We start from the raw sequence: 14710 nt of genomic DNA on the forward strand, positions 1-14710 counted from the left end.
AAAAGATGTAAAGTACAAAAGGCTTTTTAAGAGAGGTGCACAGATTTAGATCACATGGGATAAGAAAATAATAAATGAAAAAAATGCTGAGCTTAAAACTTTGGTTTATTCCTTACCTGATCCTGAGAAATTGTCTAAAGACCCGTCTGTGGTAGTAGTAGTAGTGATCTCACTGCTGTTCATTGGTTCTGTTTTAACTACAGAAATATAAACAGAAGATATTCTATATGCTCCTAATATTCTTGCAGGTGCATGCACACACACTCACCACAAACACAAACTCAATAAAGCAGAAATCTGCCAAAAAAGTTCTAAATCATGGCTATCAATATTTTGCATTTTATGTATTTGTGTATACAAACAGTGCAAAATACTGGCAGCTATGATTTATTTACACATAAATATAAGATGGTCAAGAGGGTTATTCCTGTCCCCAAGGAATAAAAGCCACTGTAACAAACCAGAAGTCCCCATGCAATCTCTGCACCTGTCCTGATTCCTCTTAATCCTACAGACCCAACAATAAGATCCACATTTAGATCAGGTCACACAGCAGGCTTGAAAGACAGCAAATTGAATAAGACAAAAGAGGAAATAATTTTAAAATTATTTTCGCCGAGGGCTGTTCAAATCTTGCTTCCAATTAAATAATTTTTCAGAGAAAAATTAAGGATTTGTGATGAAGTAAAACACTTTTCTTGTGGTGGATTTCTCCTCTCAAAATGAAAACCAACTTTATACTCAACAACCCTGAATACAAAAAGAGGACACAGCCCTCACCAAATACTTCAAAGAATGCTTTTACATTTTATCCCTCTGCACCCACAACATAACACGACTGTCTGAGAGTTAAAAAGAAATAGACCAAGTGACTATTGCCTGGCTCATGCTGATTCATAATCAATAATCAATTTTAATGACTTTTAATAAAACCTCAAGTAAATTAGCAATTTCCCTTTCTGTCAGTCCAGTGCAAAGTCTGTAATGCTAAGATCAGGACAGTATCCTGATCCAAAGAGCAAGGATGGGGCTGACTTGGCATGGATGCAAAATAGGCACCAATAGCTACTCCCCATACAGTTTGTCTATACATGTGTGTTCAGGAATTACAACCATCCCTAGCAGAAACCTTTGGTACCAAGTTTGAAAAGGGTGAGGCAGAGGGATGTTCCTCTTCTCACAGAAGACCTTTCCTTTCATTGCCAGTCCATGTTCTTATTTTTGCATGTTTTATTTCCTTCACCAAGCCTACTCCATGGGATTTGTAAGAAATCTCTCAAGATTTTAATAATCGTCCAGTATTTTCTTTTGACTCTCATGCAGGATTTCTGCCTGCTAACTTGGGAGTTCAATGCTTAGCTGCACACAAAACTCTGTTGTGTCTGCATTAACAAGCAATGCAGTCCATTTAGGAAAGTTTCATGAAGTGAAATGGTTGGGGCAGAGGGCCCAGTGTCCAGAGGCTGGGCATTTTTGAGAGCATTTATTCAGCTTGAGAACATTAGCTGCACTTCTGCAAAGCAGCTTTTTTGAAACAAGTAAAGTCCAAGAGACTCCCTAAGGGGAATTACTGTGGTAAGAAAAGGTGGCCACAAGGTTCACTCCAAAAGTGCGCTCATGATTTGAACCATAACTCTATTACAAAGGTATTTCCTAAAAACACAGCATGTAAGTTATTCACTATCCATTTAATGACTAAATACTGAAAGTCTAACACACAGATACAATGAAATATTTATTGCGAGTGTCTATCACAAGTAATTTTTCAGAAACACTTTTACAGCATGTTCTACAGTTTGTCAACCTAGATATGAAAAATTATAGGATCTACATCATCTTCTGCCTTTTCTTAAAAGTTTATCACAGCTACATTTTAAAGTCAGATTCACACTTCTCTCATAGACTACTCCAAGTTTCCCCAGAATCTACAAGTCTTCTGAGCCTAATTTCCATAATGCAATTGTACTTTGGGAATAACAATGAAAGATGCTTTCCTCTATAGCTGGTATCTGTGGTGGAGGAAAACAGAGGAAGATAAGACAGATCCACCTAACCTGGAGTAAAGGGTGGAAATTTTCAATATGTGCTTTCTCCAAACTCTTCTCCATTGCAGAAACAACATTCCATATTCTTCATTTTTTCGATCACTCCAAATTAGTAGTCCGAGGACTATGCTGAACTGCCTCACACAGTATAGAAACGTATACTGTCAGTTCTAGATAAAAAGCAGTTACCTCCTTCCTTCTGAAAAGGACTTGGAATTTCTGGAGGGTGAGAAGTTAGGTGAGAGCTGGAAATGTCCATTTCCAGCCCAGAAAGCCCAACTGCATCCTAGGCTGCATCAAAACAGCGTGGCCATCAGGGCAAGGGAGGGGATTCTGCCCCCTGCTCTGCTCTCTGAGACACTACTGGGAATGGTGCATCCAGGAAGGACATTGACCTGTTGGAGCAAGTCCAGAGGAAGGACACCAAGATGATCGGAGGTGTGGAGCACCTCCCCTGCAAGCAAAGGCTAGGACATTTGGGACTGTTGAGCCTAGAAAAGGTTTTGGGGTGATCTAATTGTGGCCTTCCAGTACATGAAGGGAGCCCACAAGAAGAATGGAGAAGGACCTTTTACAAGAACACATAGTGTCAGAAAAAGGGAGAATGGATCCAAAGGGAAAGATAGGTTTACACTAGATACCAGAAAGAAATTCTTTATTCGAGGGTGGTGAAGCACAGGAACAGGTTGCTCAAAGGAGCTGTGGCTGCCCCATTACTTGAAATGTTCAAGGACAGGTTGGATGAGCCTCTGAGCACCTATCTGGATCCTTGTTTAAGATACCATTTTCAGAAAAACATTGTCAAGATGTAATTTCTGTTTCTATGACTAATGAGCAATACCTCTGTTCAACACAGTTTAAAACTCAATGCTGTTTACTACACATACTACTTTTAAAGATACAGGAAAAATATGAAATACAATGCAGTGCCATCTTCATGGGAAGGAATTCTAGTTGCTGACTGAGGTGCTCACCAATTTTTCCTAAAAAGTTTATGTTTCCTCTCTTGGCTGTTCCATCTCCTGAATATAAAAAAAAAAAACCAAAAAAAACAACAGGATAGAAGAAAAGATGTTCCCATTATTCCTGGATCCCTGGATCTGGATACCCATTACTTAGGTGATGAAAAACATGCCCTAGAATGCTGTCTTTAGAAACAACCACAACCTTAATGAACCTTTGTGGCAAAGATAGTTGGGAATTTAATAAAGATGAATAGGTACTGAAAAACTCTCCATTCTCCAAGTACTTTAAAATGCCTGAAAATTGCTGCATAATTCCTTCTATCAGCCTAAGCACATTTAAGAGGATGAAATCTTCCTATACCAAGAAATAAACTGAGAAGAATAGCCATGGGTTTACCTGTTGGAAATATTTACATGTACTCTTACTGCAAACTCTTGTTTGTCCAAGGCAAAACCCAACTGCCATGAGAATCTTTCACCCCAGAATCACAGGGAAAGAGAACTGCAAAGGGATTGCCTAAGAATACAGGCCTCACAGTCTATCCCAGCAGCACATGAGTCATCCATGTCTATGATGAGAGACATATGGAGCTGTCCAAGGAAGCCAGGCTTTGGCTGGGCACAGATCTGGCCCTGCCACATGCTGCTTATGGGTGCTCTGGAGTTCAGCTCTTCACATTTTCCATGACAATTAACATTTCTGCAACATGTCCTAAGCTTTCACAAGATGACACTGGGACATGAGTGGGAATATTGCCACATCTAGACAACACACATTGCAAGCTTGCCAGGACCAGCCAACACCATGCTCAGTTGTGTTAGAAACTGTGGAAAGTGACACAGGAAAAGTTCCCCTTCCTGCTGCTCCTTTATCAAAACTGACCTTTACAGAGATGCAGAATCATCAGACTTGAATTCTAGAGACAGACCCTGATTTAGCAATGTACTACTAAGTTTTAGTGCCACCCAAATCACTCATGTATGAGATTATCAATAAGAAGTCCAAGAAGCAGACTAATGTCTTCTTAACCTGCTGCAAAAAGTCAGTGTTTATTTACAACCAGTGATTTAGATTTGCTTTATATATGGAGGAGCTAAAGAAATTATGTCAACAAAGAGATTTTTCCCCCTTATTTTTTGCTTCTAGTAATTTGTGAGATTCTAAAAATACTTAAAAAGAAACTGTGTAAGAAAACACATGGAACACTAGAAAAAAATAGGAGTAGCAGATAATAGCATAAATGCTAGCTTGAAGAAAAAAAAAATCAGAGATATCACAACTGCTGATCTAATGTTATATAGATTGTTAAGATTTTTCTTCTAAAAGAACTCAGGGACTGAAAGTGCAATGTGCCCTGTTTTGTCAGCTGTATAGCAAAAGGTGGTTAAAAAATGACTTACATGGCAGTTTCTGAACTCTATTGAGAGAGAGAACTCCAGACCAGAACCCACAAGTTCATGTGGTTCATTGGCCAAGTAACAACTTTCTGAGTTCACAGCTTGTCATGCAGTTCCTGGTATATATATCAGTAAAGACTGTTATGAGAATGAGATGCTGGCTATTTTAAATATGGATTCTGAGACCTAATATTTGGCTACTCACAGAAGTTGTAGGAATACCTCATAAAGATTTGCACCTTCAAGCATGCAAAAAGTAAGGTTTTAAAATATCTTTTAAAAATTGCTTTTATTACATTAAATACATATAAGTCTTGCTCCTCTGAACTCATTTTTGTTAACAGCAATGCCATATACATTAAATCAGAATAGAAATATTGCAAACATGCCTGACATTAAATAGGTTTTGATTTTGCAGTTTCAAGATTGAATTAACACTACGATGTTATATTCTTTGTATTTTACAAAAAAGTGGGCAAAATTAAATTATTTGTGGCTGACAGCTCTCAGTGTTCATGGGCTACAAGAGACTCAACAAAGTGTGGTAGTTAGTTTGTTTATAGACATACATAAAACCACAATCTCTTGCCCTATTTTGGCTGGCATCTTCAAATAATATTAGTAACTAAACACCATGTAAATCTTGATTAAGTACTTCATGTATAATCAATTGCTATTCACACACTGTTTTGTTTGACATCATCCTGTTTCTATACTCACTATAGAAGCCCAAATTTCACCTAGAAGCATAAAGATGATTTTTACTGACAACAGGACAAGAATTCTACCTTGAACCTCTAAGCTGATTATATTTTCCATTATTTTATTCAAACAGCCCTTTGTTTGTAGTGAAGAATCTTGCAATTATAAAAAGGTTACAGGTTACTCAATTATACTAATTCCTATCCAGGATATTATTGTCTCTTTCTATCACAGATTATCAAATCATCAGCTTCTGACCATGAAGCCTGATAAACTTACTTGTTACTGCTTCTCAAAGAAGAGAACTCTTCCTGAATCTTATTGCTGGAAACTACCAGGAGGTAATTTCCAGCCTAAATTTTTGTATGGTTTTCAAAAAAGTCCCTGCTCAAAGCAGCACATTCTAGTTCAAGCCCAGACTGTTCCCTGCTTTCCCCTCCTCTGATGTGAGAGGCTTCAAAACTTCCCCAATATTTGGGCTGTGGTTTTACCACATACACCCCCAAGACTCTCATCTTCCTCTTATGCATTTAAGGTGAAAGAGCTTTAACATCCTTGTACCTCTTCATCTAGCAGTAAAAACCTTAAATTTACAAAGAAATGGTGTCACTGCTACAGTGCAAAATCAGAAACAAAATCAGAAAGAAAATTCAAAAACATCTGGATAGAGACAAAGGTGGACAGTATTTGTAGCTGCTAAGCAAGATTCAGTTTGGATTTTTATCTGAAAGTACAGTCATGGGTTGAAATTCACTGCAGCTGGGAGATGAGAGTATCTGAGTCAAACTAAGGTTCTTATCCCTTCACACTCACATGTCCAGTTATACCAAATGTTTGTATCTCTCCCCTGCAAATGGAGGTAGCATATATCCAAAACCAATCCTTCTAAAAGTGTCATGGACTATTCTCTTTTCTTTTTTTTTAATTTTCCTCTTTTCAGTTGGGAATCTGACAATGCACATGTTTAACATTTTGCAGTGCTCCCAAACAGTATTCATATTCTTTAACCAAAGCCAGACAAAATGACCACAAAACATCACAGGCCCAGTCGTTAAGGGCAAAGAAGGTTGCCTTCACTACCTTCTGGGAACATGGAGGTTTTCATGTGAACAAGAGAGCAGCATGGAGAAGTCAAGCCTGCTCTGCCATTTAGGTGTACAAGACACAAGACTATCTCATGAAGATAGAAGCACAATGACAAAGCAGGTGGGACTTTTCATAAATGGGAAATAATATGGTCTACATTTGGCCAGTGTCTGAACTCCAGGACTGACAGACTTAAAGCCAAATTCCCCTGGACAAAGAGAGAGAGTTCTAGCTTCTGTTCCCCTCCAGCTAGCACTAGCAGCAGCAAATTCCCTAGCTTGTGTCATCAAACCTGGTGACACAGGTACTTCACTCACTGACCAGGGGTGAAATGACATGGCTAACCCCAAAGTGTAACCAAGTTTCATCCTTTTTTATCTACCTGGGACAAGCAAAATCCATCAGAAGATTATAAGGTGCAAATGCAAATGCTACATCATCAAGCCACAAGTCTGAAGTTGCTAAGGCTCTTCAAATGCTACCCTATTAAGGTGTGATCTTTGGCTAAGATGTTCTACTTCTGTTCTTTCTGCAGGTGCACAGTGACAGCTGGGGCTGGATTTCCTTCTCATCTGTATTACTGGCCAGGCATATGACAAATGACATTTCATTTGACATTTTTGTATGGAATCACACAACTGTACACACATGTGCATAACAGGCTGGTCCCACTGGAAAGACACCACCCCTAGAATGATGTGCTGTGGCTGGTTTTGAGAAAAGAAGAGGATATCCTCACAGACCCTTGAAACCCCACAGCCTGCGCGCAACCACTGGGCACATGGAGCTCTGGGGCCCTTGGGCACACTCAGAGGATGCTCTCACACCCACACTTCATTCACTGTCTGAAACAGCATGTGTTGTGAACATCTATCTGAGAAGCTTTCAAAAATAAATGACATTAAATTAATAGTGCTTCTAAGATTTTATTTTTTTTAAAGTAATTTGTCATTTGCAGTATTTTGTTTACTTCAAATGCCTGTTGGAACCAGTATTGCTATTAACTTATCACTTTAAGGAGGTCCTTTCTTTCAGGAAAGCTAATGGAGGAAACTGAAATAGAGACTCTTTCAAAAATGGATGGACATACATATAGAAAAGACAGTAAGTAAATAAACATTTGTTAGCCAGTCTCCTCCCCAAGACCTTGCAACAGGAGTTGCTTGACTGAGTAAGCAGAGAAGTGAACAAGTCATTTCACTGGCCAAGTACCTATGAAAGAGGAATAATAGAGCATTATGCTACATGTGCTCAGGACAGAAAGACTCTTGGTGAAGCAGGAGAATAAAAGGTAAGACAGAGTCTGGAAGGAAGCCAGTGTAATACAGCAAGGAAAAAAAGGTGAAGAGCGGGGAGGAAAGGCTAGTTCAAGTCAGCCCCTTGCCTTCACATAAATCAGCTGTATCTGATTTTTATCCTCCAGAAGTGACATCAGGTGGAAGGCTCCTACTAGCCTCTACAGACCCCCCAGCTTTCTATTGGGAGCCCAGGTCCCCTGCAGTTTTTGCCTCTGGCCAAACAAGGGTCCTCTTGCACTCTTCTGGGATGAGTAAAGAAGTCAGCATCCAGAGCTCTTGATGCTAACACCCTACTAAAAGGCAACTATTACATCTACCTTTAGTCTTTAGTATGCTATTATTTCAGGATGTCTAAATAGGGAGGTATCAATTACAAGTTTCATACCATCAAGCTCCTTAGTGCAAACACAAGTATAGAAATTTCAGCATACATAATTAGCAGGAACTCCAGAAATGAGTAATTAAAAGGTACAACCAGAATCACCAAATGAAGCATTATTTTGCCTGATTACCATCGCCTACCACAACTTTGCATCCCAAAGCACACAAAAAAATAAAAATTGTATAAAAATAAGAATAAATTAAAAATTATTCACTGCCAATGTGAATTGCTTAATTGTAATACTGAAAGACCATTTTGAGTGTTACAAAGTATTGCTAGAATTTCAAGAAATATAATTTATAGAAATATAATTAGAGAAATCTACATCAGATGCCACAACAGCAACCAGCTCTATCCTCTCTATAGATTTTGACATCTTACTCCCCCATTACTTTAGGAAATACTGAAAACAATTTTTTCTCCATTCTGTAATACTGCAACTTGACAGCAAACATACCACACAGTGCTGCCTTTTGAAACCCTGAAGATGGATTTATGTTCACCAGACTTAAAACAACCTTTTTAATGGCCACAAATCAGATAGTCTCGTAGTGGAGAGCTTTGACTGCCTTTGTGTCAGATCTCATTCTCAAGTTGCAGCAGGTACTTAAAGAGTGAGAATCATTTTTTTCCAAAGGATTTTTGATGTCCAACTCCCTTTGAAGCCTCCCTTCCTATGTATCTTTGAAAATCTGATCTTCAATTTGTTATCCATTTTCCTTTCCCACTTGATATGACAATGCCTTCCCTCCGTCCTTCTTGAACACTCAAATAAAAGGGCAGTAGCAGGTGTGTACTGCTTAAATGAATGAAGTTGCTCAGAAAATAACAGCTCCTTCTCCCAGTCCTCATCTATTCTTTTCCATTTCAGTTGCATAAAACATCATCGTGATGGGCCACAGGCTTCTGTTTCTCACACTATGCCATCCATCAGATTTGATTTACATTCTTAAGATAAAAGTAAAGATCACCGTAGGCAGAAACTGGATGCAGTTGTCTGCCATGGAAAACAGATTTCCTACTCCTTTCAAGTTTACTGATTACTCACGGCCTTTCCCCTCTAAAGGGTATCCACCAAAGTGGGCACTGTGTTGGAATAGCCACCAGCTGTCTGATAAAACTTAATGAATGGCAATTTTATGAGCTTCTGTTGTTATTGTTCCTTTAACTCCTTCAGTATCAACCCACCATGGCAATTCACCGGCAAAGGAAGATTAGAGATAAGGCAAAACTACGACGATTTTGATCCTTACTCCAATAATTTGTTTTAAGAGATTTTCTTAGGCAAGTTATACAAGGCCATAATTTTTATGGTGTCCAGTGCCTGCTCTTTTCTACAATAAGAGGGTATGTTGTGGAAATACACTTAAAGAGAACAGGAAAACCTCAAATACTGTAGTATTTATATAGTCAGCATCACCTTGGCATAATAGGCCTGATTTTTCTGAGTGCCTTTAGCCAGACATTTTAGTCCTCTGCATTTGATCCTGGGAAACTTCTGTCTGGTCAAGGTCTATAATTTCCTTGTTACTTCCCCATCAGTGAAGACCATGCTGCCTGGCCAAGAGAAGAATTTTGGTCTCTCAAAGTGAATTTAAGCACACAAAGAGTTATTATATATCAGCTGCATGTAGAGATTAAATTCAGACTCAATCACACAACTAAATCCCCATTCAGTGCTTTGAAAACTTACAGCTAAGTGTGAAGCTAAAAATATTAGCTAACAAAGTGAGCTATCTTCCAACCACATCCTCTTCCAGAAAAACATCAATAGAAGACAAGTCTGAAAATGTGCCTTAGAGGAATTAATGAACATTTGTTTGAAATGCAGCCATTTCACTTTGGGACAGGTTTTTTTTTTCCTTCTTCTTTCTTCTTCCCCTCCCCTCATCTAGTGAACATATCCTGTGCTTCAGGGTATGGAAACCTGTCAAAATCACACCCATAGTCAAATCAAATTTAACATATCTTTACAAGATATTTATAACATGCAAATACCTAGAGGCCCTTCTTCTCAGTCACATGAAGATCTCAAATGCTAGGGAAGGAGGGCTCTTTCACATAAGTGAGAATCTGTGCATGGTAGAAGCTGATTTCACACATTATATTTGACATGTGAAGATTCAGCAACCCACATCTCCACTCCATGTGCAACAATCAAGCAAACCACACTGCAGCATCTAGAAAGAATTGTTTGGTGAGCCTTTGCAACCACATGCTTACAATCAGCCACTTCTGGCTCAGCAGGATTCTGCTTCAAGAATCCCAGAAAAAATAATTTTATTTCAACCTTCATAAAAAAAATAGGAAACTTTTGCTTCATTCACTCCACTCCTTCTTAAGTCTTTTAAGCAGCTCAAGGAGCCTAAGAAAACATTTTCTCAAGATAAAACAGATAAGCAGTAAAAATTCCACCTTCAGATTCTTAGGGATCTGCTTCACTTACAAATTTCGTCTCTTGGCACACATTTCATTCAGAAATAAATTATTCTACTAGTTTCTTTGAAAAACTTTTCCTTCTTTGTCACTTAAGAGCAATCAGAGACAGGAATTTTCAAATTAGAGAGCTCAGAGCAGAACCGCCAAGCACAAGCTGTCTCTCAGGACACTTTTGGAACAACATCCAAAATCGCATGCTGAGTGCCCACGCCTGCAGCACCCAAACCTGCAGGGCTCTGTGTGCTAGGGCTGAGCAGCCAGTCTGCAGTGCTGAGGAGGGTCATGTCACCTGAGGGAAAAGGGCAAACAAAAGAAAACCATTTGGCTTCATCTCAGGAGGCAAACATCTATTGCAAGTTAGAGCTTTCTGGGTAGAATTCACTCCAAATTCTTTTAAACTGGAAAGTTCTAGTGTCAGACAAATAAGTTACCATGGTTTAATTGACTTCCTTCAATAAACTCTGATACCTACCTAGAAGTTGAGATATTATTTCCAAAATTATTTTCTCCCTGAGGTCAGTGCATTAACAGATACAACATATACCTAATTTCCTGACAAAGTAATATTAAGCATTTCTCAGAGTGGATGCACACGGCACTACATGTCGAACAAAAATTCAAGTCAGATGATGAGCATCTTTCAATGTTTCAAGGAACACCCCCTATTTTTTTTTTTTTTTTGCTACAAAAGAACCTTCAAGTTATATAGAAGGTAGAAAAACTCATGAAGTTTACAACAAAGGCTTCTGTGAGCTAAAGGAATTTTAATTTGAAAGGGCAATTTTATCCTGTACCAAAAGTGGTGTATACCTGGTAATATGATATAAAAATATAATAACATACTTGTATATTTTAAAGGAAGAAGATTAATTTATGGACATAAAATATTTTCCTGCTTAAACTCCATGAGCACAGTAAGTACTTTATTTATCCTTTAAAAAGGGTTTGGGTTTTTTTATGGCTTAATATTTGATTGAAGCAATACTTTTACAGCAATAGCAAAAAGCAAATTACACACAAGTCTGGCACAAGTCCCTGTTAATCTGATAACCCATAAACTGTCCCCACTACCAAGGACTCCAATTACAATGAATAACAAAGATATGTGGGGAATTGAGGGGGGGAACAACATCTGTTTGATTGACATGTGCCTTTCCTGGAAAAATGCATGTCCATAATCCTAAAGAGTTTGACAGCACTACTACAACCCAGTTCTTAGGGGGAAAAAAAAAATCATATCTTTGCTACAACAGTTGTAGCAGTTTACTTATACATGTATGCTGAAGAGCAATACTGAACCTGCATGACTCTGTCTTCCAGTAATGCATTAAGTCTCTGTTCACACAGCCAGTTAAATGTCCCATATGATCTTTCCACTATTGCCATAGAAATGCTTCAGGAAAGAGCATTTTTTGCTGCTCATTGCATAAACCCTCCTGTGTTTCATTATATGTATTATTATATGTATTATAGATGTATTATATTACTGGCAAAGCTGTTAGGTTCTTCTGTTGTTAGTATTCTACTGAGAACAAACATAACTTATCAACTGCCTGACTGCTTCTTGAGAAATAGATATCAGTTTACCCCATTGAATTAGTACACCTGTTTGAATTTTGGTCACTCCATCAGAGCAGCAAGCTGGCCTGAGGAACTTTCAACACTCAGTTTTATTAGCCTACTTGACAAAATTCTCATAGCCTTAGGAGCTTAGAAAAAATGAGACATAAAGAAATATCAAAATAGCAAGAAAGACTGAAAAAATACATTTTGTACTATGGCAATTGTAAACACCTACTTCTTTTCTCTCATCATTAAACTTCCTTTTCAGTTTTTTGACATTTTTTTTTAATTTAAGCTCTGCACATACTACCTGCTCAGTCCCCTCAAACTCCATGAAAGAAACATAAACCTGTAATGAAAGCTATTGGTGAAACTTGATAATAGTAACTACTGATAAACATTGAACATTGCCTTTATGTAACATATGAATAAACACAGAACACCTAAATTAGTAAAACATTATATAGCGTGCTGACTGTGAGAACACCAAAGCTAAAAAGGAGAAAAAAAAACAAATTATGAAACACTGAAAAAAAAATGTCTGGCTCACCTTCTGTGCCATTGGGTGTCATGGAATTATTATTTATATGGGAGTTATCAAGTTTTGGACCACTGGGGGATTCACTACTACCACTTAGTCGTCTGTGTGGGCTGGCTAGATCCTGCATTTCCATAGACCTGAAAACAAGATGCAACTTGTTTTAGTGACATAAGTCAACATGAATTACAGAGGAACTGCCTTTATGAGATGCAGCCTGCTATTTATCAATATCCCAGAAACACTTAGTAAAAAATTAACTACTTTTCCCAACTTGATCTTTTCCAGTGCTTAACTCATGTCGTAGCCCCAAACATGAGTGGCCAGCTACTTCATTTTTGCAGCTTGTAACTAAATAAAACCTAGATTCCAAGCACTGCACTTTAAAAATTGATGCAATCTCATATTTTTAAAATACGTACAAAGACGGAATCACCAACATATGAAGACATATATTCTCTTAAAAACAAATTAACACTCTGCTTTTTCAAGATTTACCACTCAGTGGCAATATAATGGGCCTCCAAAACAAATAAAACACTTGAAGCAATTGTGGAAACCTATCATCTACTGACAGGGAATGAGATATTCCTGATGTATGTGTTTACTCTGGCAAACTACTTAATTGTTCCTCTGTTTCCTTTGAAACAAATGCAGCATTAAAACATTATTATGTCTGCTCACTTGTTTGCTTTGTGGATTACATAAAGCGTGCCCAACTGGGAAGGGATCTGCCCGACATACAGTGAGACCATGCAGGCGCTGGTGTGCCTGAGCACTCTGCTGTACCTCAGCAGCTGTCGCTCACTCAAAATGAGGAAAGAGCAATTCCCAGCTAAAGCAAAAATTAAACATTTAAACAGCATTAAAGCAGCTAAATATTTAATATTTGTGCTTTCAATGGCCCTATATTAACAGGATAACAGTCATCACCACCATGACATATCCCTTGGTTGGTGTTGGAGCTTATCACTGAAGTTCCCTACCCTTCTGCGCCTTTATACCTAAAACTTTTGATATTGTTATTTGATGTACTCATTCAAAGTAATTGCTCCCAGTAGAAACTTCATAGGTTACTGTGCCTCCAAGGCACTTGAACTAGTAATTTTTCAGTTTAAAAGTAATGCTTAGGCTCTTTTAAAGACTATTAAAATTTTATATAAAATTACTCCTGCAGTAATGGTATAAATATTCTAAGTGTCATTTCAGGTACAAAGTTTTTGTATTTTAATTGAAGTTTTATCACAGATTCTAAACATAGATCCTTCATTTAATATTTCTTTACCTAAAACATTCTACACAAAAAGAAGAAGATGATACTGCAATGAATTCAAAACGCCTGCATCAAATATAAACTCAAACAATTTTGTGTAAAAGATACGTGCTCATGGTTTACAGACTTGGTTGCACACACGTAAAGGCTACGCTCCAGCACTTACTCATCTGCCTAATGTGAGAAACAAGCATAAATATTTTACTCATCACTTGAAGTTTAAAAAAATCCCCAACAATAAAAGGCTTGCAAAAAATTATCAATTTTTGGTCAAATCCTTACCTGCAGCTTGAGGAAACAGCAACATCTGAACTGGTTTGGGACTTCTGCACCTGTAAACCAGGGAAACAAACAGAAGCTTCTATTACTCCACTTTACTATGAGGCCTTAATTTAAAGAAAGGATATCACTACGGATGACAATTCTGTCCTTTAAATCCAAAGGGAGAGGAGGAGGGTGCGGCGCCCCTGAAAGGCATATTGTCTTTAAATTGAAGGCTCAACTGTTGTTTCCCCGGCAGGTCTCTCTCCCTCCTCCCCGCGCCAGGGGACGGCAGCCAAGTGACGGGATAGTGATTCATCAGGGGCCCGTGACAGCTGCACAGGGGCTCCGCACTCCTCCTCCCCCGGCTCGGCTCGGCTCGGCTCGGCTCGGCTCGGCTCGGCCTGCACCCCGCAAAGGTAACCCCGCCAAGGGCAGCACCAGCTGCTCCTGCCCCGAGCCCCGCAGCATCCTCCGCTCCTCTCATCCCTCCTTCCTCCTTCGGTCCTGACAGATTCCTCATCACACTGGTTTTCTTCTTCCTTTGCTCCTCGCCATCCTTCCTCTGTGCCACAGGGAACACGCAATTCAAGCTCACCCCAAAGGCGAGCAGGAGATGCTGATGGTATTTTTTGGGGAGGAGGGGTAGAGAAAAACAACGGGCAAGTCTACCTATGGTAAAGACCTTCACTATAAAGCACACAGCCTGAAAGAATCACCTCTAAAAGAAGCCCATCTCCAGCCAGGTCAAATTAAAATA

General features: G+C 38.7%; 1 protein-coding gene across 2 annotated transcripts in view; it reads right to left on the reverse strand.

Moving 5' to 3' along the window:
* EYA1 (EYA transcriptional coactivator and phosphatase 1) overlaps positions 1 to 14036 on the reverse strand; it is an 84722-nt gene extending 70686 nt beyond the window's left edge. Inside the window, exons 1-4 of one of the 2 annotated variants that reach the window (XM_036379011.1) lie at positions 13972 to 14036; positions 12429 to 12556; positions 10542 to 10604; positions 117 to 197 (exon numbers count right to left, since the gene is read on the reverse strand). In XM_036379011.1, the coding sequence (XP_036234904.1) occupies positions 117 to 197; positions 10542 to 10604; positions 12429 to 12552 (268 nt within the window). In that variant the 5' untranslated portion in view covers positions 12553 to 12556; positions 13972 to 14036. The remainder of the gene's footprint in view (positions 1 to 116; positions 198 to 10541; positions 10605 to 12428; positions 12557 to 13971) is intronic. The other variant, XM_036379012.1, reaches the window with a different exon arrangement.
* Positions 14037 to 14710: the final 674 nt, after the last annotated feature.

This window comes from Molothrus ater, chromosome 1 (genome assembly GCF_012460135.2).
Source record: "Molothrus ater isolate BHLD 08-10-18 breed brown headed cowbird chromosome 1, BPBGC_Mater_1.1, whole genome shotgun sequence".
Taxonomy (NCBI): Eukaryota; Metazoa; Chordata; class Aves; order Passeriformes; family Icteridae; genus Molothrus; species Molothrus ater.